Source organism: Schistocerca piceifrons, chromosome 4 (assembly GCF_021461385.2).
Source record: "Schistocerca piceifrons isolate TAMUIC-IGC-003096 chromosome 4, iqSchPice1.1, whole genome shotgun sequence".
Lineage (NCBI taxonomy): Eukaryota > Metazoa > Arthropoda > Insecta > Orthoptera > Acrididae > Schistocerca > Schistocerca piceifrons.
Window position 1 is genome coordinate 365,749,094 of NC_060141.1, and position 22,965 is coordinate 365,772,058.

At 37.6% G+C, this 22,965-nt stretch overlaps 2 protein-coding genes across 5 annotated transcripts in view; one reads left to right on the plus strand and one right to left on the minus strand.

Annotated features, from left to right (window-relative positions):
- LOC124794995 (neuronal acetylcholine receptor subunit alpha-10-like) overlaps nt 1-11,323 on the minus strand; it is a 48,605-nt gene extending 37,282 nt beyond the window's left edge. For both annotated transcript variants that reach the window (XM_047258747.1, XM_047258748.1), the window contains exons 1-4: nt 11,207-11,323; nt 10,647-11,114; nt 8,938-9,086; nt 4,367-4,411 (exon numbers count right to left, since the gene is read on the minus strand). In XM_047258747.1, coding sequence (XP_047114703.1) covers nt 4,367-4,411; nt 8,938-9,086; nt 10,647-11,114; nt 11,207-11,270 — 726 coding nt within the window. In that variant the 5' untranslated portion in view covers nt 11,271-11,323. The remainder of the gene's footprint in view (nt 1-4,366; nt 4,412-8,937; nt 9,087-10,646; nt 11,115-11,206) is intronic.
- The window catches only part of LOC124794996 (vesicle transport protein USE1), a 126,909-nt gene that overhangs the window by 58,773 nt on the left and 45,171 nt on the right, over nt 1-22,965 (plus strand). For 2 of the 3 annotated variants that reach the window (XM_047258751.1, XM_047258749.1), the window contains exon 2: nt 14,952-15,052. In XM_047258751.1, the coding sequence (XP_047114707.1) occupies nt 14,957-15,052 (96 nt within the window). In that variant the 5' untranslated portion in view covers nt 14,952-14,956. Of the gene's footprint in view, nt 1-11,393; nt 11,524-14,951; nt 15,053-22,965 lie in introns of those variants that run through there. The other variant, XM_047258750.1, reaches the window with a different exon arrangement.

Consider the following 22,965-nt stretch of genomic DNA (forward strand, 5'->3'; position numbering starts at 1 on the left):
TCTTCTTCTGTTAAGAAACTTTGATTTTGTTGTCCAGCCACCTGTAACCATCCACCAAACCCTTTATACTTCTCCTTGTCCTGTACTATTGCCTGCAGATCCCTTTCTTTTATTCCTACAGCCTTCCAGTCATCTCTGACTTCCTTCAACCTGTTGTTTCCTGTATGACATGTTGCATTCCATATCTTCTTAGTCAACCTTTCCTCATCCAGCCTCACGATGAGCCCAACAAATCGTAACCTCCTCTTCCGTATCTCGCTCGATATGGGTTCAATATTTTCATACAGTTCCTGTCGTGTTCTGTGTATCCAGATATCCCCATGTTTTTGGTGTGTCATACGCCTCCCAAATTTTTCTGCTCCTCCTCCTCCAGCTGCATAGAAGCTCTCTTGCCGAGTGTGATCATTTCTGATGCATAGAGAGCAGCATTTCTTACAGTTGCTGTGTAATGTCACAGTTTTGAATTCCATGACAGATTTTTCTTGTCATATGTTAAATTCACCGCATACCGAAGCTTCTGCAAAATCTGTGCCCCGTCTACTGCACTACTGTTGCTTTGTATGCCACCTGTTATCTTCTCCCCAAAATAGCGAAAACTGTTGACTTTGTCAACCATTTGGTCATCTGCCTTCCAGTGTTCAATGTCTGGGTCTTCTTATATGCAATCTTCAGTCTGACTTTTTCTGCTGTTCCGGCTAAACTTTTTAGTGCTGTCTTTGCCTATTCTTTTGTCTCTCTACTTCTGCCTCTGCTACTTCTGCCATGTTGGGTACGTTGTCTATCCTGACTTTTGTTCCTAGAGCGTAAGGGGTCCACTTTACTGTCGGTGCTTCTGCATTCAGCAAATCTCTAAAACTCCTAGCCATTTCCTCGCACACCTCATTCTTGCCAGTTTTTATTGTGCCATCTTATACTATATGTACTATTACGAAGGAATCTTACGCCTCGAAACCTTTGATTCTGCTCTTCATTTCTCGGAAAAAGATATGTGGTTTGTGTTTCTTGAAGGTTGTGTTTGCTTCTTCCAGTTTCTCAAACCATCTACTTCTCTTGGCATTTCTGATCATTTTGTTAGCAATTTTTCTCGCATTCTGGAATTTCGACCAGTCTTCTTGCTTTTTACAGGATTTCCATTTCATCCATGTTTTCCTCCTGGTCTCGGCTGCATTCTCACATTCTTCTGTCCACCACTCATGCTTCCTTTTCTTGTTGTGAGTGGCCAGTCCCACTGCCTCTTCTTCCATCATATCTCTCACTCTCTTCCAATCACTCTGAACTACCATTCTCTTTAAATACTCTGCTCTGTGTTTTTTTCAGAAGATCTAGGTCGATTCTCTGGGTGTTAATGGTCCTACATTTCCTTGCTCTGTTGGGTATCCATCTGCATTTTATTTCGACAAGGTGGTGATCTGATTCCATCCTGGTATTTTTCCTCATTTTTGTGTTCATAATCTCTCTGTGATTCTTGTCACGGATTGCTACATGGTGTAGCTGTTTTTCCTCAATCCTGTTTTCAGGATTATTTTCTTGCTCGGCTTAGCTTTGTAATGGGTGGTCATTATTCTCATCTTGTGTGTCCTACACAGTTCCACTAATCTCTCACCATTCTTGTTTGTTCTCTTGGGGGCTGGATAATCTCCCACAGGACCTCTAAACTTCCTTCCCGTTCCTATTTGCGCGTTAAAATCTCCTAGCAAAATAGTGACACCTCTTTTCTTAATGAAGTGCTATCCAAAAAAACTGCACAAAATATTCAGTCAGAGGTTGATAAGATTTCAGAGTGCTGCAAATGCAGAAAACCTATTTGAAGAGTTCTCAGGTGTCCAGCCAGATATAATCATGAATGCCCACGATATTTCAGCAAATAACTGATCTGCCATCATCAGGTGGTGCTGATAGACCACCTAATGATGGTGAAACAGTTATTCGCCAAAATATCATGGGCATTCGACAATTGTATCTGGCTTGACACCCGAGAACCCTTCAAACAGCATGTATGATGGGAAAGCATCAGGTCACGTAGACAACCTACTTAACTTTGAGAAATATAAAATTGTACTCTTCATAAAATGCAGAATAGTGGCATTCTGTTACTACAATACTGAGAGTCAGATTTGGTGTCAGTTAAATCATGCAAATGTCTGGTTATAACAGTTTGTGGAGACATGAAGTTGAAACACATAGGATCAGTCATAGGTAAAGTGACAGATTTTGTTAGGTTACTGGAAAAATGCAGAGTACAAGCCGTCAGGTGGACGTGGGTCATCATGTGGGTCATCCAGACATGTTCATAAGAGAACAATGCATTTAAGAGGTAAAACCAAAATATATTCTACATTACAGAGTACAATTGGCGTGCCCTAGGTTTGGTGTAGCAGCACCACTCACTCAGAAGAGTGAGGGATGTAGGAAAGGAGAGGGAGATAGATATCCATCGAGAGAGAGAGAGAGTCAGCTGTGCAACCAACACTCCACTCATATCCACTGCATCCAGCATGTGATACCTACCTTCCTCACTCATTTTGTTGGCTTTTACAGTCAACACATGGAAACCTTTGCCCACAAGCAATCCTAACTGGAAATAACTACTTCCGGGCTATAACGATTGTTGAAACTGGTTCACAGGCCATTACAGGAAGTATCAAAGTACTGACTGTTATGAAAAATTTTTCAAACTGTTAAGTCATTACTACCTATACCCCTTAGACTGGTGGTAACCTGTACAGCAGTCAGTCTTCAAAGGAGACTGCTTACATATTACTCATGTGACACACCTAAAGTGTATGGGACCCATACCACACAGAACTAACAGGCTGTATTGAATTTTAAGGGCAGCAGGTTTGTTCAACTCACAAAGCAGATTCTCACAGAAACATGGAAAAGCCTATACTGGCAGACACTTGAAGATGGACATCAGCTATCCTGTGAAAGCCTACTTACAAAGTTTCAAGAGTTAGTATTAAATGAGGAATCTAGGAATATACCATGGGCCCCTACTAGAGATTAGAAAGAGCTCCACATACTTGCTTTAAACTTGCCAGCAGGTAGTACAATTTCAACTCCAAACTTCCTCTCTCTGTACACTCAGAGACTCAACTTGCAAATCTCTTCCACTGCCTATTCCTCTGGAATCTGTAGTTGGATGCAAGTAGACTATATGGTGGAGGAGAAACAAACAAGAAAACAACAATTTTGTTTTAATTGGATGAACTATGCATGTTTTTCATCTGAAGCTTGGAATATAGTGTTAAACATTTCCAAACATCGTTCTTCCTCTGATGCAGCACATTTTCTATTGTATACACTGCATCACCCTATTTTTGTCTCACACATTTCACAGTCTTGCAAAAGACAGCTTTGTCAGAGGCCATCTGATCCCAACAATCGGTCATTTGCCCTGCCAATGCTACTGTACTGTAGCGAGATTGTGCACTAGACTTCAGTACTAAGAATGAGTTAGCCTCACTCCAGTATGCTTCAGTAAGAGAGAATGAATCAACAAGTAGGAAGTGACCACAGCACTGGTCTTTTCAGGCTCATCATACTCTCAGAACTGTAGTAAGAAGGAAGGTAGTCAGTCTAACTCTGATGTAACAGGCACCTTGAGTTCTGGTGTATGCAGCTCTCAACTTTAGACCTGTACTCACTGTTTCTCATCTCTTGCCCATTTGTACCACTCCTGTGCAGACCTCAAAGACAAGATTAAATTAATTACAGAGCTGTTTGAGTAATCACCATTCTGGTATTACATACACATAAGAAAAAGGAAGAAATCCTTGTACAGGGTACTATGGGGAATACCCTCTGCTATGCACTTCGCAGTGGCTTTACCACCTATGTATGTAGATGTAACTCGGATATAGACTACAACAAAATTACTTCTGAGCTGTTTCCTTCGTCTTATGCATCTCCGTACCTTGGCTTCAGAACTGCTCATTCTTTCATTCGGTACCTGCACATCGTATTCTTCCATTCTTCCTTTTCATGTAATTTCTCTCTAAAAAAAAAGAATTTCAGAATGCTAGGAATGGAACAGAACCAGATGATATGAAGAAAGACAACTTTTCCTTTTCCGATTAGACAATAGAATCTAACCTTGGCATCTTCCAGCTGGCAGTCCCATACACTTTTAGTTTGTCCCGTAAGACATTGTGAACAGTATGAGACCTATCAGGGCCCTGGAATATAGTATAGCAATGAGGAACTGTGTGCCACATTTCTAGCCACATTTTGGAGACAAAAATTTTTTTCATTAAAGCATTTCGGTTTCAAGAGCACCAACAACACCATATTTTAGTTTGAAGACATTAATGCATAAATGAAAAAGGTGATAAAATTGCAAATAAAACATAAAAATAAGACTCACCATTCGCATGACCCCATTCACAGTGAATATGGATTTCTTCTCATCCTAGACAGAGAATAGAGAAATGCAAGGTTTTATTCAATTAAATGTATGAGAAAAGTTATACAATTTGCTATTAATTGTAATAAAAAATTCTCTGTGTAATTTGTTTAATATAAATTCTTGTAATTATTAACATTCTTGAGGAAAGACCTGTGGTCAGATAACACAACTTCAAATTGTATTTAATTGTTTACAACAAAATCAGTAATAATGAAAGCAGTACTTCAGCTTTCATAAAGAAAAACAAAATTTGGAAAAAAGGTTTTGAACACCATTATAGGTATAGTGCAACTATGTTTCACTTCTAATTGCCTTTTACATGTGATGAGCAATAGAAAATTCTTCCAAATGAAGTCCTTTATCATATACTTATTGCATCCACACCATCAGTCACATACATTTTCCATTGAACTCAGCAAGATGATAATCTTTTAAGGATATGGAGAGAGTTATTAGTACAGTGAAACAGGTACTATAAAAAGCTACTATGTTCTATGCTGAATAGTAAATATAACTTGCTTTGATCTAAAAGGGCACACATTATTCAGGAACATACAGACAAGTAACATGCAGACAAGAATTAACTGATGAAATTGTAAACGATGTTTTTCAGAAAATCAGTAAGTGGTTCTCTGCAAATGGGCTCTCATTAAACATTGACAAAACACAGTATATACAGTTCCACACAGTAAATGGAATGACATCATTAATAAATATAGACTTTGATCAGAAATCGGTAGCTTAGGTAGAATATTCAAAATTTCTAGGTGTATGCATTGATGAGGGGTTGAACTGGAAAAAACACACTGAAGATCTGCTGAAATGTTTGAGTTCAGCTACTTATGCTATTTGGGTCATTGCAAAGTTTGGCGATATACATCTCAATAAATTAGCTTATCACGCCTATTTTCATTCTCTGCTTTCGTATGGCATCATATTGTGGGGTAACTCATCATTGAGTAAAAAAGTGTTCATTGCACAAAAGCATGTAATCAGAATAATTACTGGAGCTCATCCAAGATCATCCTGCAGACACTTATTTAAAGAGCTAGTCATCTTCACTGTAGCCTCGCAATATATATATTCACTTATGAAATTTGTTATTAACAATGAAAACAAATTCCAAAGTAATAGCAGTGTACATGGCTACAATACTAGAAGAAAGGATGATCTTCACTACTCAAGGTTAAATCTAACTTTGGCTCAGAAGGGAGTAAATTATGCTGCCACAAAAGTCTTTGGTCACTTACTAATAGCATCAAAAGTCTGACAGATAGCCTTATAGCATTTAAAAGGAAATTAAAAGAATTTCTGAATGGCAACTCCTTCTACTCATTAGATGTTCAGATATAGTAGTAAGTGGGTAATTTCCCCACCCCACAAAAAAAAAGAAAAAAATTAAATGTCATGTAATATTTTGTGTAATGTAATATCCAGTATAGACACTTTTTATTAACCTGACAAGTTCCACATCATTACAAAGTGTCGTATTCATGATCTATGTAACAACTACTAATCTAATCTCTAATCTGTTCAATAGTTGTCAGTAACCACAAAAAGTTTGGCCATTTATAAAGCACTGCTTAAGAGGACTCTAAAGTATTTGTTAATGGGCAGCTCATTGTACTCCATTGATCAATTTCTTAGCGGAACCAATTGATGTGTATATTACTAATAATGTCCAATAATTTAAATTCCATGTAATATATGCAGCCCTTCAGTGCAGTAATGTAATCTATTTAAGCCAGCATTGTAAAATATTCTTTTAAACAATGTTTGGCTTCAGTAACCTAGGACAGATGGACACACACACACACACAAACACACACACACACACACACACACACACACACATATTTCTGTTTTATATTACCATTGGACGGTGGGTGCCTCAGGACACACAGTATATCCCCAGCCCTTGCACTTTGAACTGTACATATTGTGCTAGTTCCTGCTGTTACCTTTCCCAAACAGTGTTTGTCCTTAAAACTTCAGCATATAGGGCATGTGATATTTCAACCTGCAAGATGAGCTTGTTTACTTGAAGAACGTATTCAAACCGAATGGATATCCTCAGCAACAGATTCAGAAAGCACTTCACACTAAACAAATGATTAGATACAGAATAAGAAAGATGAGGGTGATGCAGTCAAGTATGCTACATTTATGCTTTTTGTAAGTGTTCTTTCCTTGAAGATAGCAGAGATCTGCAACAGACATCAAGCCAAAATGATTTTCACCCTCCTATGAAGACAAATATCATCAGCTCAGTCAAAGGTAACTTGTTGCTCATGAGGCAGATGTTTATCTGTTTCCTTGTGGGAGTGGTAGCAAGCAGCATGGACTGTTCACAAAAGGTATATTGAAAATCAACTGTACACTCACTTGCTACAACCTTACAAGTCAGTTGTGGCAGAACGCCACATCCATATAGGCCACTCTGTGAATCACAAGAAAGCAATTATCTCATAATTTGTTACTCAATGATAATGGAAGTTGTGGAAATTCAGTTAACACAAGACATAGAATCCAGCCTACATCTGCATCTTCATGGATACTCTGCAAATCACATTTAAGTGCCTGGTAGAGGGTTCTTCGAATCACCTTCACAATAATTCTCTATTATTCCAATCTCGGACAGCGCCTGGAAAAAACAAACATCTGTATCTTTGTGTGCGAGCTCTTATTTTCATTATTTTATTATGATGATCATTTCTCCCTGTGTAGGTCAACGACAGCAGAATATTTTCGCATTCAGAGGAGAAAGTAGGTGATTGAAATTTCGTGAGAAAATTCCACCGCAACTAAACACGCCTTTGTTTTAATGATGTCCACCCCAAATCCTGTATCATTTCAGTGACATACAGAACGTGCTGCCCTTCTTTGAGCTCTCTCAATGTAATCCATCAATTCTATCTGGTAAGGAACCCAACACTGCACAGCAATATTGTAAAAGAGGATGGACAAGCATAGTGTAAGCAGTCTCTTTAGTAGGTCTGTTACATTTTCTACGTGTCTTTCCAATAAAATGCAGTCTTTAGTTAGCCTTCCCACAAAATTTTCTATGTGTTCCTTCCAATTTAAGTTGTTTGTAATTGTAATTAATAGGTATTTAGTTGAATTTACATACATTAGATTTGACTGATTCATTGTGTATCCAAAGTTTAACAGATTCCTTTTAGCACTCATGTGGATGACCTCACACTTTTTGTTATTTAGGGTCAATTGCCGATTTTTGTACCATACAAATATCTTTTTTAAATTGTTTTGCAATTTGTTTTGAGCTTCTGATGACTTTACCAGTCGATAAACGACAGCGTCATGTGCAAACAGCCTAAGATGGCTGCTGATATTGTCTCCTAAATTGTTTATATAGATAAGGAACAGCAAAGGGCCTATAACACTACCATGAGGAATGCCAGAAATCACTTCTGTTTTACTCAATGACTTTCTGTCAGAGTTACTATGAACTGTGACCTCTCTGACAGGAAATCACGAAACCAGTCACGTATTCCATAAGCATGCAGTTTCACGACAAGCTGCTTGTGTAGTACAGTGTCAGAAGCCTTCTGGAAATCTAGAAATACGGGATCAATTTGGAATCCCTCATCAATAGCACTCAACACTTTGTATGAGTAAAGAGCTAGTTGTGTTTCACAAGAACTATGTTTTCTATGTTGACTGTGTGTCAATAGATCAAGCTAGTTGTGTTTCACAAGAACTATGTTTTCTATGTTGACTATGTGTCAATAGATCATTCTCTCTAAGGTAATCCATGATGATCGTACACAATATATGTTCCAAAATCGTGCTGCATATCAACGTTAATGATATGGGCGTGTAATTTAGCAGATTACTCCTACTACCTTTCTTGAATATTGGTGTGACCTGTGCAATTTTCTAGTCTTTGGGTACTATTGTATATGGTTGTTAAAAATGGAGCTATTGTATCAGCGTACTCTGAAAGAACCAGTATAGTGTCTGGATCAGGAGACCTGCTATTGTTAAGTGATCTAAGTTGCTTCACTAGTCTGAGGACATCTGCTTCTACGTTACTCATGTTGGCAGCTGTTCTTGATTCGATTTCTGGAATATTTACTTTGTCTTGCTTGATGAAGGAATTTTGGAAGGCTTACTCGAATTAGCTCACAGAAGAGTCACCACACCTGGCAGCAAAGATTCACCAAAGAATGATTGAGCCATTTGAGCACTTTCCTCATTTCCCATAGCTAGTGCACATCTTCAAGAACACCTCTAAGCCACCCACCAGCATATTTGCTGCAGATTTGCTTGCACCATGCCACTGCTGTGGTGCATGTAAGACAGTTGTTTGCAGCTTGTTATCAGTCTCTTGGCTTTCCTCAAGGATTGCCAGAAGATTTGTGGCTGAAATATCAGTAGAAGACAAAGAATTTCTGCAGTTGCATGCCCAAAACTTACAGAATATTTCTTACATTGCAAAACAGCTGAAGATGCACAGGAAAAATAATAGTTCTTCACCTAATTTGTGGACTGATGCTCAGACTTACCAGTTTCACATTTAAACACTGTAAATCAATGTATACTGTTGTGATTTGATCTTCAGCAACAGTGGGTCGTGAATATGGATCATAATATGTCAACATGTCCTTACGCAGTTTCTGTGTTACAGTCAATTGTTCTTCTTCTTGTTGATATCCTGTTGACATGTGAAAAACAGTTATTAATTATTCAGTTGTTTTGTTAGACCACTAGGTCCAAATTACATGCACTGTTGCGATTTTTTCACACTCCCACTCTCATCTTTTACTGCACTTTAGAAATTTGTATTTAGTGCTTTATATTTTGAATAAACTTGTTTATTATTATTATTTTAAAAAAGTAATCATATTTCAGTGGTAAATAGTTTACTGTAAAGAGTTCATTATGTGAAACCTGGCTCTAAAAATGTTTTTTACCATAGCTTCTTAAATATTGTGTAATATGCTAAGATTGATTAGAGGCCATTAATCCAAACTGCAGAAACTTACTGACCTACTGCAAAACTTGGTGCTACAAGTGGACAGACGAAGAGAAAGGAATGCATTTTTGCTGAGTGATAGACACAATAATACAGCAACAGACAATTATGAAAGATTTATAAGTATCAAGTTCTTCAAAAGTCAGGTAAATTAAATGAAAAGAATTCCACAAAGAAAGTTTGCAATGGCAAAAGAATTAATCCAAATGAGAAACAGGGAAACAGACAAGTAGGTAACAGTTATAAAGAACTGAGAAGCAATATATGATTTTTGGAAAAGTGACTGAATCCGTGAGGCGGGTGTTGATTCATTTGGAACAATAGTGTTTTCAGTTTATATTAGCCACACATAAAAAAATATTGTTTTCACACAAGAGAATCTATTGCTTGTGTGGAAAAGGAGATTAAATACTCTGTTAATTGAACAGACTATATTATTTTTGATAGATACATTACATCAGAGGCTGTTGTTGCATTTGTAAGAGAATATAACACGAAGGAAACAAATCTATTGTAAATAACAATTCAAAAAAAGTAAATGTGTGGCACCGGAGTATAGCACAAATACAGATCAAATATTTACCTCAGTGTTGTTAATATAATTATGAAGTAATTATCATCAGTTACAAATAATATAGATTTTTATTGATCAAGATGCCTCATTTTTATCAAATACCTTCAGTTTATTTTTTATTGTTGCAACAAAGAGTTCAGTGGATAGTCAACAGAATAAAATAAAAATTATTAAATAGGTGAAAGGTTTACATGCAAACTAATTATCACAGAAAAATTTATCAAGTATAGCAACTGCATTAAAGCTTTCATCATTGCTGTAACTTTGTGGAATTTCCCTACTATGTAAATTGTCTCTCATTTTAAAACAAAAAACTAATCTGTATCTAACATCATGAGCATAGCAATAAAATGTATGCAATATGTGTTGATTCCACTACAATACAGAGTGAATTCATTACATCTGTGATGCTTGACATGTCCTCTCGTAAGAGTTCATTGGTAAATCTGTGATAATGATTTCAGTTAAAATATTTTGCTCATTTCAGTTTTGTTGGTGTCATATTTATTGCGATGTAATGTGTTTGGAGACGATTCATTTAAATCCTTAACAGCAGATTGTCACTTTTTCATTAACATAAACTAATGATTGTGCAATTTAGGAAGATGTTCAATAAATTGTGATTGAGTTTAACATTCAAAGTTAAATGAACGTCATAATTGTACCTCTGTTGGTAGGACAGCCATATATCCACTTTCCAGTAACTTGATACCATGTACTGAAGCACACATATTGAACATGTAAAGGAAGAGGATCTGCAGCGTACAAAATTCTTTCATCTCCACCTCCTTTTCCAATTTCTATTAGACTATTCGTTAAACGAATCCAGAAGCCACGTTCTTCTGTAGCAGACAAAATAGATGGCGTTCTTGTGTGATTCATCGTCCTCCGTCGTTGTTTTCCACGTATTACAGAAAATGAGTTCTGTCCAGCACCAAGAACAATCTCATATACAGGAGTAGTAAATGTGAGTGATGATGTTGGAGAAAGAAGGATATGGGCATCACTTGATGCTCTCACAGAAAAATTTATTATCATAGCATTATTAGCATATGTAGCTATTTCATCTACTGGATGAAAATTTTTGTATGCATATGTATCAGTAAACTCAGTCTGGCACCCATATTGTAGATCTGAAAGAAAATTATGTGCAAGTTGTTTTATATTAATAAGTATTAGCACGTACAAACTGGATCCAGTTTTAATTGTACATGGCTGCACGTACTTGCATTAACTTTTTCCTTTAAGATTCCCACTAGAAGAAAGAAGAGTAAAACATCAGAGTACATTATGGATCACAAACACAATGCAACTGAAGCATGTATTCCTCTAGCTGTCTAACTGACAGGAAGTTGTCTGATATCCATTTATCTTATCCTTGTTTAAAGCTTTTTATTGCATCCGTTCACATTGCTGTCTGTACCTATGATTAGAATTTTAATTTTTTTAAGCTCCATCACTTTAAGGCACAAAAGATACCTAAATGGAAACAGCATATGTAAAAACTGAGAGCTCTCTCAGTGAAGACTGCATCAGTAATTGGTATTTCACACAACAACATATATTGTATTTATACTTTTGTATACATACTTTTCTTTGTTTCAAAGATACACGAGTGGAAGAGATGAGAACTGACCTTGTAGATCTGTATTCCTGCTATGGATTTTTTATTTTAAATGCTTAAATATTTAAGGGCAGTTAGCACATATTTTTGACTAGTGTGCAGAAGTGTCAACAGTAATCACAATTCCATATCTATATTACTAAATGACTATTTGAAAACGTGGTACAAGTTGCAGGTTGCCTGTATGGATGGCTTCCAGGGCAAAAACAACTTGATTTTCAGTATTCTGCAGCTTACTCAAAACAACCTTGAATCTACTATGCTTCAGAAGTTTTGCTGGAAAGCCCTTACGCATCCTCGATACAGTCCTGATTTCTCCCAACATGATTTCCATGTTTTTGCAGACCTGGAGGAAGACATTTGTGGCTGTCAGTTTGCTTCAGACAAAGAGGTGCACATCTGGGTACAATCATGGTTGTGTATGCAACTGCAAACATTTTTTCACAGTGGTAGAAATGTATTAACAGTTATGACAATTTCTTTTAAAAGAAATAAACAGTTTACTTACTTTTTTCCATCTGTCTTGTTTTCATTTGACTGTTCCTTGTAATATTTATGAATGAACAGACGTTGCACTGTATTTTGTAAATATGGTCGAGGGCCATAATGAATTTATGTGATCTTAGTGAAATAGAGATTATAGAATTGTTTATGTAAATTGAAGTTAAATTATTTTTATAGCATTCAGAATGTGATTTCACAGTATAGATGTAACAAACAAAATGGAGTAGAAAATACCAGGAGCTAGTGGAACATAGCACCTGAGCACAGAAAACATTGCTCACCACCAGCAAAGCTACAATAATGTTGTGTAGCAGCTTTGTTTGAAAAATGCTAGAGGCTGCAAGACTATACATAAGAAAAAATGGAAGACATCATGCAGAAGTAACTGGGATAAGATGGATGGGATGGACAGGCAATACAGTTTTGTTCTGCCGTGTGTGCACAAATTGTTGTGACCATTTTGAAACTGTGGTAGTTGGCCACTGTGACAATTAAGTAGTTTTGGACAGAGTGTTCCAGTCATATTTCAGCTGACATATCATAAATCTGTTCTTATTACCATGGGGAACATTCAGTTAACTCTCATTTATTTTTGGAAGGAAGTTACTCAGTGTCATTTCCTGTTAAAAAAATCATTTATTTACCAACATAGACTAGGCATACTTTCTTAGGGAAACACAGTAACTGCCTTGTAATTAATTTATTTATTTATTTTTAAATATTTTACCCTGTGGTCATAAGAATAATGTGACTTGAGGTTGAAAAAAAGGAATTCAAATGCAGTAAACGTAAACTAGCAGGCAATCACATTTGAGTGGAAAATTTGTAAATGAACTATGTATTGTTGGAAAAGAGAGCAATTTCACAATGGTCATGACCAATTTTTGTGTGTGTGTGTGTGTGTGTGTGTGTGTGTGTGTGTGTGTGTGTTATTATTACATTCAAATGATTGTGTCTCTTGAGCTTATTTTGGCTCTGCATCAGGAATGCTGTCTAAGATCTGCAAGGATGAGTCATGGTACAGAATCTCCTTAGCTCTTGGTGTTCAGTTGTGAATCTTTTGCTGCCACTCAGCAGTAGTTGCTTCCACATACATTACCAGACTATGTGATCTTCTTCTCTGCAGGCACATTTGTTTGCTACTTTTCTTTTGATTTGGTGAAAGTTACTTATAGACTATGGGCCATCAGAAAGTGAATCGGCCATCTTGAGGGGTTCAGATACCACATACAGCCCCTTTGTTTGATATTTGGAAAGAAGTTGTGGATTTGTCTTCCTTTATCAGCATCATCCCAACACTCCTGCCAGAGAAAGAAGCTCTTGTTTCTTAGCTATTTTTCTCTATGACCTTTTGGCTCCTGATAACCTGACAAATATCCCTTGTTGTATCCTGTTTAAGCTTTGTGTTGGCTACCAGCAGCAGCATAACAGTCCAGACACTTTCAAAATAATAGTTAAAAATAGCCTGTTGATAATATCATATTGCATATCTTATTATTTTCCATTTTACTTTTGTACCTCTCACACATGCTTCTTCTATAGGAGCACAGAAATTGAATCACACCCAGGAAGACACTTAAAATTTTGTTTTTATGGCTGTGTTATTAAGTCACATTAGTGGATCTCTTACAGGGTCTTTTCCCAAATATGTATAGTGTTTTGTGGCATTGCTTGTAACCTTACTTACAGGTACAAGTTGTGCACCTCTCAATGACCAGTGTTAAATCTGTTTCTAGTTCATTTCATAAGTTACTCTTGACAAGATTCATATGCCGTCAAACCGTTCGCTGATTCTTTTGCCGTTTTCCTTGGAGTGGACCCTACATAAAATTGTGAAACACAGGACCATAATAGTTGAATGCTTGTGGACAGCCTTCAGAAATCTTTTTGCTTAAGTGTTGATCTGGACATGCATTTCTTGCCTCTATGTCTTTTAGGAAGCCTTGTAGAGCGTGAAGGCAATCCAACTCCCTTAGGGGGTACAAATGTACTAGCCACCAGATCAAACAATGCAGCAGTGCTTGTGATTACAGCGGCTATGTATTTCCTTTGAGTATTTCTTGCTAAAGTTATTGAATCTTTTCTTCTCATCCTGTCCAATAGGTCTTCCCAACCCAGGGTTCTGGGCAACTTTTTCATAACCTTCCCCATTTCCTAAATCTTGCCAGTCCTTTTCCTTCATCCCTCTTCATTTCCCCGTTAACCCTTCTTCCAGAGTAAAGAGCCACTGCCTCCAGAAACTTGCACATTTCCATAGCTTTTATCTGTTTTTCTTTCTGCCACCACTTGATGATGTATTTTTCCCCTACACAATTATTTTATATTGCCTCATTTACAGAATTATATGTCAATTTCCCATTTCTAAAACCACATTGATTGGGGACTGATTCCACATAGTAGCCTCTGCTCGTACTGTCTGCTACATAACGATTTTAGCAACACTTCTCAGACAGATAAGCTTGTAGATTCCAAAAGTAGATTATCTTTGTCCTCACTCTTCTTCAAAACACCTTGTTTAAGTAATATGTTTGCCTTTTTAATATTGTGAGTATTACAGCCTATAGCAAACATGTATTCATCAGCTGATGGAACTATGGACTACTCTGCACAGCTGGCAAAATGAAATGCTGAAGTGGAATCAGAAGTAGTTTACACAGAATGTAAATCATTAAAAAATGAATTTCAGAAATAACTGTCACCATGTATTACAAATTTGAACATCTTCGATTTTGTATTGAGCTGACATGGTTCAATGTGGCCCAGTGTAAATGTGTCCAAAAATCTGCTGTTATAACTTCCAAGTATGTCATATTTTAATGGAAACTTTGTGTTTGGTTTACAGGCAGTATGGGGATGTCAAAGCTGGAAGTCAATTTGCAGCGACTGCTGTTGCACTGTGATGAGCTAGCAAGGGAAGACAAGAAAGACTGGAGACTTGATAAGGTATTTATTGGAAAATGCTGCAGTGTGGCATATCTACCTTAGGCCAAGACGTCTGTAGTTAAGCAGTTGTATAACACATGTTATTAGCAAGGCATCCTATTTCATTTCTAATCAGTATCAGTGAGACATAACTATGGAGCTAAGCAAAAGTGTATATTGAGCTATAAATGAATATGTTACAGAAAGTTAAAGTTTCTCAGCTCCACCCAGAGTGTTTTACATTTTTCAGAATAGATTCCATTTTACTGTAAACCTGTCTTTTGAAACTACCCATTACATTATTTTTTGCAAGTGTTATGTGATAGTTGGTCACATTATAGGGGCACTTCAACTATTAAAATTATTACTTTTGCTATAAAAAAATCTTCTCTCATGGAAACGAAACGGGTATAGGATGGCTGCTCAAAACTTTTGGTACATACTGGGACAGTATCATTTATCTGTAGAAATTTCTACTCCTGCTGTGTACTGTCATGATGAAAAAAAACAACTCTTGTGTCACATTGTAGGAGAGGGTCCTGTTCATACGGGCTGGCTGGGGGCTGGTGCGATGGCCGCCGTGGGCTGCAACCTTCCTCAGCTTGGCTTCTGTCTGTGAAGGGTTGGGGAGACAGTGACATCACATGGACTGATGGCTTTCTTGAAGGCCACCTCGAGCTGTTTGCATAAAGATCGTGAATTCTGATCTGTATCTTTCGGAGACCATGATTTTTTTATTTTATTTTCCTCCCATAAGTATGATAGGTATTCTATTTTGTCTTTGTGTTTTAATTTGATTATTGAATACACAGTCTGGCCTAAAATCCATGTAGTAATTTAGTGTCATAGCGACCCCTTACTGTTAGAGGGCCCGCACAACTGACATGCAAGATGGGTTGCCGACCCCCTTTCAGGAGTGTGGAGAGAAACATCACCAGTGGACAGAAACAATAACAGACTTTCCAAATATACACAGTACTACTTTGCCAGACAACATGTGGCAGTGTTCCACCAATCGGAACTCGTATGACTCATGTAGCACTCCGTCAACCCGGCTTTATAAGCACACCTAGACCGTCAGACCAGCAGTGTTTACCAACCACTAGGAACAGCTCCGGCCAGTACTTATGCCAGCCCTAGCATTGTACTCATTCACCATAGCATTGTAGTAGCACATTGTATTTTGTATTGTGTAGAGTAGATTTTGGTCAGTATGTTATTCCATTGTCTTTTTTTTTCTTTATCTGGTTTGCCACCACGAGAGTTGTGGTTTTTTTTTCTGGTTGTTCTTGCGTTTAACTCTTAGTTTATGCCAAGAAGGCGTTTTTCTTTAACTAGAATAAAGTGTGTTCAAATTGACTGTTAGTTCTTTCCTGCCGACCGCAGGGCACTACACTTAGCCTTTTTTGTTTGGGGAAAGGTTTTGTGTCTGGTGCAGTCAGTAGCTGCAATTTTACATTTGCCAGAGTGGTTCTGTTGACAAATGCTAGCAGTTCTGTGCATGCTTGTCATGTTCTTGCTGTGTTCCTGCATTGAAAACAATATACTAAGGTGTCAATGGAGCTGTGATTAAGGCATTTGTCAGTTGGGGTCTCAGGTTGATTGCTGCATATTTAACATTTGTGGCCACAATGTCGTAATGTCATTTATTACCTTACACCAGGTTGTTTTTACTTTCAAACTGTGTTGGAATACCAACACTGTAGGAAAAGACAGATTGCTACTTATCATAAAGAAGACATGTCAAGTTGCAGACAGGCACAATTAAGGGACACTCACATATAGCTTTCGGCAACAGCCTGTGTCAGTAAACGACAAACACACAAACACACACACACACACACACACACACACACACACACACACACACACACACCCACACGCACACGCACACGCACACACACACACACACGCAAGCAAGCAAGCACACCTGACACACACATGACTACAAGCTTCAACATCTCCAGCCCAAGGTGCTGTAGTTGACGGTCGTTTGTGCGTGAAGTGTGCCTGCTTTTACTTTGGTATTTAAGGCAACTTTGTCCAAGTTTTGCCATACTTGTAACCATTTAAAGTTTTTTTTAAAAAATTCAGTTTTGTTGTGTCACACTTCTTCTCTCCGTTCTGCATATAGCTTTTTTGTCATTCTTATGGGCGGGTTATTGGCTGTTTCTACTATGTATCCATTTTGCAAGTAATATTCATTTATGTATTTTAGTTTGAAAGGGATCTTTCCTAGGTTTACTAGAGCTTTTTCTGACTCTGGCGAGGCGGTTGTCAAGCAGTATGGATTTTTTCAAATGGTGGATCAGAAACGCCTCGTATATACTTCGTAGGTCGATAAGTCCCACTCCTCCTCCATGTATAACCATTGTCATGGGGTGCACTGCTCTTTAGAGATTTCACAACACCATAGAAGATAGTGTATTGCCCCTTCTGTGTCTCTCATTATCTCTTTTAATTGACTTGACATTTGGGCCATAAACAACACTTTTAATAGTAATTGTTTGTTGATAAGATTCACCTTCTGGAATAAGTCTAGCTCTGTATTTCCGTTTGACCTTGTGGGTCCTCTTATTTTGTACAGAACTGAGTAACAGTTTTGGGCTGCCATTTTCATTTGATATGAGTAAAGTTGTAGTGCCATGCATTTTTGTGTTTCAACTACTGAGTACCATGTGCTACCTTTGTTAAGCTTCTTTTTTCCTGAGTACTTGGTATGAGTACAGTATTTTTCAGATTTATTTTTGCCGCTGCCGCTCATTCAAAATTTTGAAGGACTTCTGGTATTCTTCGGAGGTCTGCCTTGTCTTCTATGAAGAATACTACATCATGGCTTTATTTTCTACTGTAGTGGCATGCGGTGTGATTCCATTGATGGTTTTGTTGATTTTCTGCAACAGGGGATTCAGAGCTAAGGCAAGTAGTGCCACCAAGAGCTAGCAGCCTTGTCTTACCAACCTCTGAACTTGTATCAGTTTTGTGTTACAGCCATTTATTAATGCCCTGGCGGTGGCAGTGTTAAGTACATTCTTTATTATTTAATGGAAAGAGTCTCCGAGGATGAGTTTTTCTAGAATCTTGTGTAGATAGTCATGGCTTACTCTGTTGAAGGCCTTATCGAAGTCCACTGACACGATTACAGCCTTGGATTTGTTTACTGCTGTATCATTTTTTTCAGCTTGTCTGCCACACATCACACTGCCATTTCGTAGTCAGTGTTTAGTAGTGTGATAGGTCTGTAATCCTCTATTCTTTGTAGTACACCTTTTTTGGGTTAAGAGTGTGTGTCCCTTTGTGAAATCTTCTGGTATTTTTTGACTGCCAATCCTGTCATTCACAACTTCGTGAAGGTGTCCCTAACAGTGTTCCAGCTCATATAGTAGAATTCAGTGGGAATCCCATCTGATCCTGGTGATTTTCCAGCTGGGCTGGATTTAATGATGTTATGGACATCTTCTTCTTCCATACTTTCTTTCAGGTTTGATCTATCTGCACCTGTCAGAACATCAGGCAAGTTGTGTAGGAGGATGTCCGTTATGGTGTCACTCAATTCCTCTCTCTTCAACAGTTGAAGAGTAGTTACATTTCTGCTCCAAGATCTCTTCTATTGCTGTTATATTTCTTCTGTTTTGAGTTCCTTAATTTCTTTTTGCATTGTTTTTTTAATTATCCTGCTGATATGGTGCATTGTGGCCAGTTCTTCTTCTATTGTCCACATTGGTTGGCTTCTTGTTTTGATTCCTTTTGTTTCCTCTTTTGTTATGTTCATGAGTTTAACCTTTATGCATCTTAGTTTGTGCAAGCGCTCTGTCTCATTGTCCATTGGAGCATTTATTGTGTCTCTTAAGCGCTGGGTATAAAAGTCTGCTGTATTTTATAAGTGTTTTTCTGATCTTGGGTTTAGCATGTGTTGTCCATCATTCTACAGATGTTTCTGCTGCCTCTTTCTTCTTGAGGCATTCCCGCCATGTAGCATCAATTTCCTTAAGCAGTGATGTATCTTTCGTGTCATTAGTGAGCGTTCTCCAAAAGCTTTCGCCTGAGTCTTTCTTTTGTATTGGTAGGTTTATTTCTGAAATCTGACAGCTGTGTTCTGAAAAGGTGAAGGGTTTTATTTCTACAAAGGATATTTTATGGGTTAAGTTCCAAGGCATGATATCCTGTCAAGTGTCTGCTATTGCTGTTGCTGTACGAGAATGTGTACTTAGGTTGTGTGAGCGTGTGTGTGGGTGGGTTCCCCTCCCCCCGCCACATATCTGAGTTGCATTTTTCTGATGGCAATTTCTATATTGGTACATGTGTTTGGTGTCAATATGTGATCTTTCACTGTAACACAATTGAAGTCACTTCAAATCTGTAACTTCTCCTAGTTTTCAGCTTCATCGGTTGTCTGCTATGTTGTCCTCTGTGATTGTCCATTGTATGTTACAAATCCTATGTGACCACAAACCATTTTTAATGATGGAATATGTTTTCGTTAGTCTATTTTTACACTCTGCAGCCCTGAGTCTACTTGAAATCTGCAGGCAGTACCCCATTTTTCCCTTGTTAGTCCAAAAACATTCCCATATATCCCGAAAGACTTTATGATCCAATTGTCATGCACTACAAGAAGTAGAGTGCACACTTCTACATTCCTGATGCCATAAGCTCAATGCTGAATCATAATGTTGCTAAATGACCTGTCTCTGTGTTGAAATTTCCAAGTACATCCCCCCCACCTCAGTCTCCCAGTTTCATCAGTGTTGTCTATTTTTATGAACAGTGAGTTAATCAAGAATTCCAGTTAAGTCCATTTATGTGTTCCATAGGAACTTTCATATCATCTGTTATCCAGTTATGAATTTCGAATGTAGTTGGTCTTTCAGAATTCTGGTCAAATGTATATTGCATTATGTTAGATCGATTGAGTGAAGCCATGGTTTTTCAAAAGAAGGCAGAACAGAAATCAAAAATTAAATTTAGTACTTGCCAGACGTCAGCAGCAGCAGCAGCTCACACAGCAGTAGACTCAGCGTGAGGGTTGTTGGTCAGGAAGTCCTGTCTACCTAGGACCCACAATAGGAGTGGCAGCACAAAATGTTCCCAGGTGGGCAGCCAGCCAAGTACTCAGCTACCGCACCTGTTTGACATTGTTTGAATTTTCCTCATACTCTATGCCTACATAAATAGAGGGCATTATACCTCATCCGATGGCCCAGTCCGGCAAAATATTCTATGAACTTGAAAAGAGCATTTATCTGCTTCTATTAACATAGTTTGAGCCAAATCAGTGAGCCTCATTCCATGTGCTGTTGTTAGATTTTCAATTGGAGATCTACATAACTCTTTTTAAGTCTCAATGTCTCCTCCTAAGATATATTGGAAAAGAGCCTCTCTGGCAGATCATCTACAGAAAACACTGTCATACTAAAACAAGGTGACATTTTCCACTTTTGCTGTATTAAGTTTATTTATTCATCTCAAGTTTCAGTCTTCTAGGCCATCCTCAAGTGATTTTGTGGTTCTGGAAGAGAAAACAATGCCTTAATATTGAAATATCACTATCTTAAAATTTGTGTTGTTCTTTGCAAATTTCAAGCTGTCAAACCAACAAGACAGTAATGTGAAACGTAATGAACTGGAAACACAAATTTAAAGACACTGACATTTCAATATGTAAGGTATATTTTTCTATTGAAGGACCACAAAGTCACTTGAGAATGACCTAGAAGGCTGACACAAATAATGAACAAATAAAATTAATGCAGCAAAAATAGAAAATGTCATCACCTTTTAATAAATTAGTAACTGCTATGGAAAAAAGAAACTTTCATACTAAAATTGCTCGTATACTAGCTTTTTCACCATCTCTAGACTTTTGATGTAAAAGGGTAGGAATCATAACTAAATTGAATATATTAATTTTACATATATAAATTTCACTGTTCAAATGTATTTAAATTTTATAATAAATTGTTTAACATTGTGAGGAATAACATAAAATTAAAAAAAAAAAAGTTAGAAGCTGCGAGTATCAAATCTAGGGCCAACAAATTACCAGTCACTGCTGCTAACCACTCCCCCTCTACACCGTTACATCAACTGCTTCTAATAAACCCCTCATAATGTATGCCTGCACAATACATTGCATACAATTTCAAAGAAAAATATTGACCTGGTGCTGTGAGCAATGTAGAACTTATAGTGCCAGAAGGGATGTCTTCACATCAGAGCATGCACAGTCAAAAACAAACAACTGCATCCCTTCTCTGAGCTGATTGTAGCGCAGCTGACCATCATTTCAGGACTTGCCACTGGTTTCTAGTTGTCACAGAGAGAGCACTAAGAACATATTTTTGTCCATTTTTTTTGCGTACCAGCACACATTTGAAGAAAAATGGCATGATTGTAGCGTGGTTTCTGGCTCGCATTCAGAGAGAAATGGCATAATTTTAAACTGAGTTATGGCTTGCATTCAAAGTGAAATGGCATAGTTTTAGTGTGATATTAACAGTGTGCTGCAACCCTTTAGCACATGATAACCAGCCACCACTGGTCTGAATGTACAGAGGAAAGGGAATTAGGACTCCTCTATTTAGTGGTGTGGCACACGGCAGACAATCCACAGACGCTGCAGCAACATTCAATTCAGTGACGAATGAAGTAGATTACCTTGATTGTGAATTAGATCACCTTGATTGTGAAGTGCTGTCAAGGTCAATTTGTCATCAGTTAGAATGCCATAGAGGTGACTTAGTAAATAAAATTTGGATAATGAACACATCTGGAAATGAACCATTTTGATATAAAATAAGTTTGAAGTTCAAATCTCCCGCATCATGGTACATACACAGCAGAGACAATGAGCTCCGACCTGTGTCATGGGCAATGTTTCAGTACTCATTGTTGGGTTCTTTTCTATGTGATGAAGGATATCCTTATCAAAGTCGAGACTGTGGCGAGTCCATGGAGCACCACAGTCAACCCTCCTAGTTTTGAACATACCAGTTTATTGAAGCAATTGTTGTTAGACAAAAATGGTCTATGATTTCATAATTACAACAGGGATTGACAACAGTGCCCTCTTCTCAATTTGTGCGCATACTGAAAAGTGAGAGATTTGAAAGTGATCCATTCTTGAAACTTATTTTGTATCTAAATGCTACATTTCTGGACAGAGATTCCTTATAAAAACTTTATGTACTAAGTCACCTGCGCAACCCATGGCAGCCTCTAATGTGAATTGTGAACTATCCTGTGTTGTGACCTACTCTGTATAGAGTTTTGGGATCCCCTTCTTATGGATCATTTTCAAGATGATATGTGTGTACTGTGACAGCCACTGTGAAAGTTTGTAATATTTATTCTTGGAGGAGGAAAAAATGTTAATGAATCAATTGAAATGGAGAGGTATGGTAAGTGCAAGGATGAAATTAAGAAAATGGAAGATTTCATTTACAGATTCCAAATGATTATTAGGGATAAAATATATATAAACTTCCAACACTGTACACAGTTATATTTAAGACATATTCAGACAGCCAAAGGCAAGGAATAGCCACCAACTTAAGCAGCAGAAGTGTTTATAAGATCAACAGTGTAGTGAAACATGGAACCAATTTCAAGGCTATGACTGCCATCAGCAATGAAAAAAAATTGGGGCTAAGCAGTAATGACATTTCCATCTTCCTTGCTCAATACAAAAGAACTCACATTTCTCTTGAATGGAGATTGCATGAATTCAGAAACAGAGATGTGATCTCTCTCTCTCTCTCTCTCTCTTTTTTTTTTCATCTGCATTTTGTCATGAGCTACGTAATTGGTCCTGTGTAAATAAAGAAATAAGAAAATAAATCAAAGATGTACAAATGATAAGTGAACAGAGGAGAAGATTTCACATAACTTGTGGCCTCCAACTCAATGGATTGGTAAAGAACTTCATTACTATC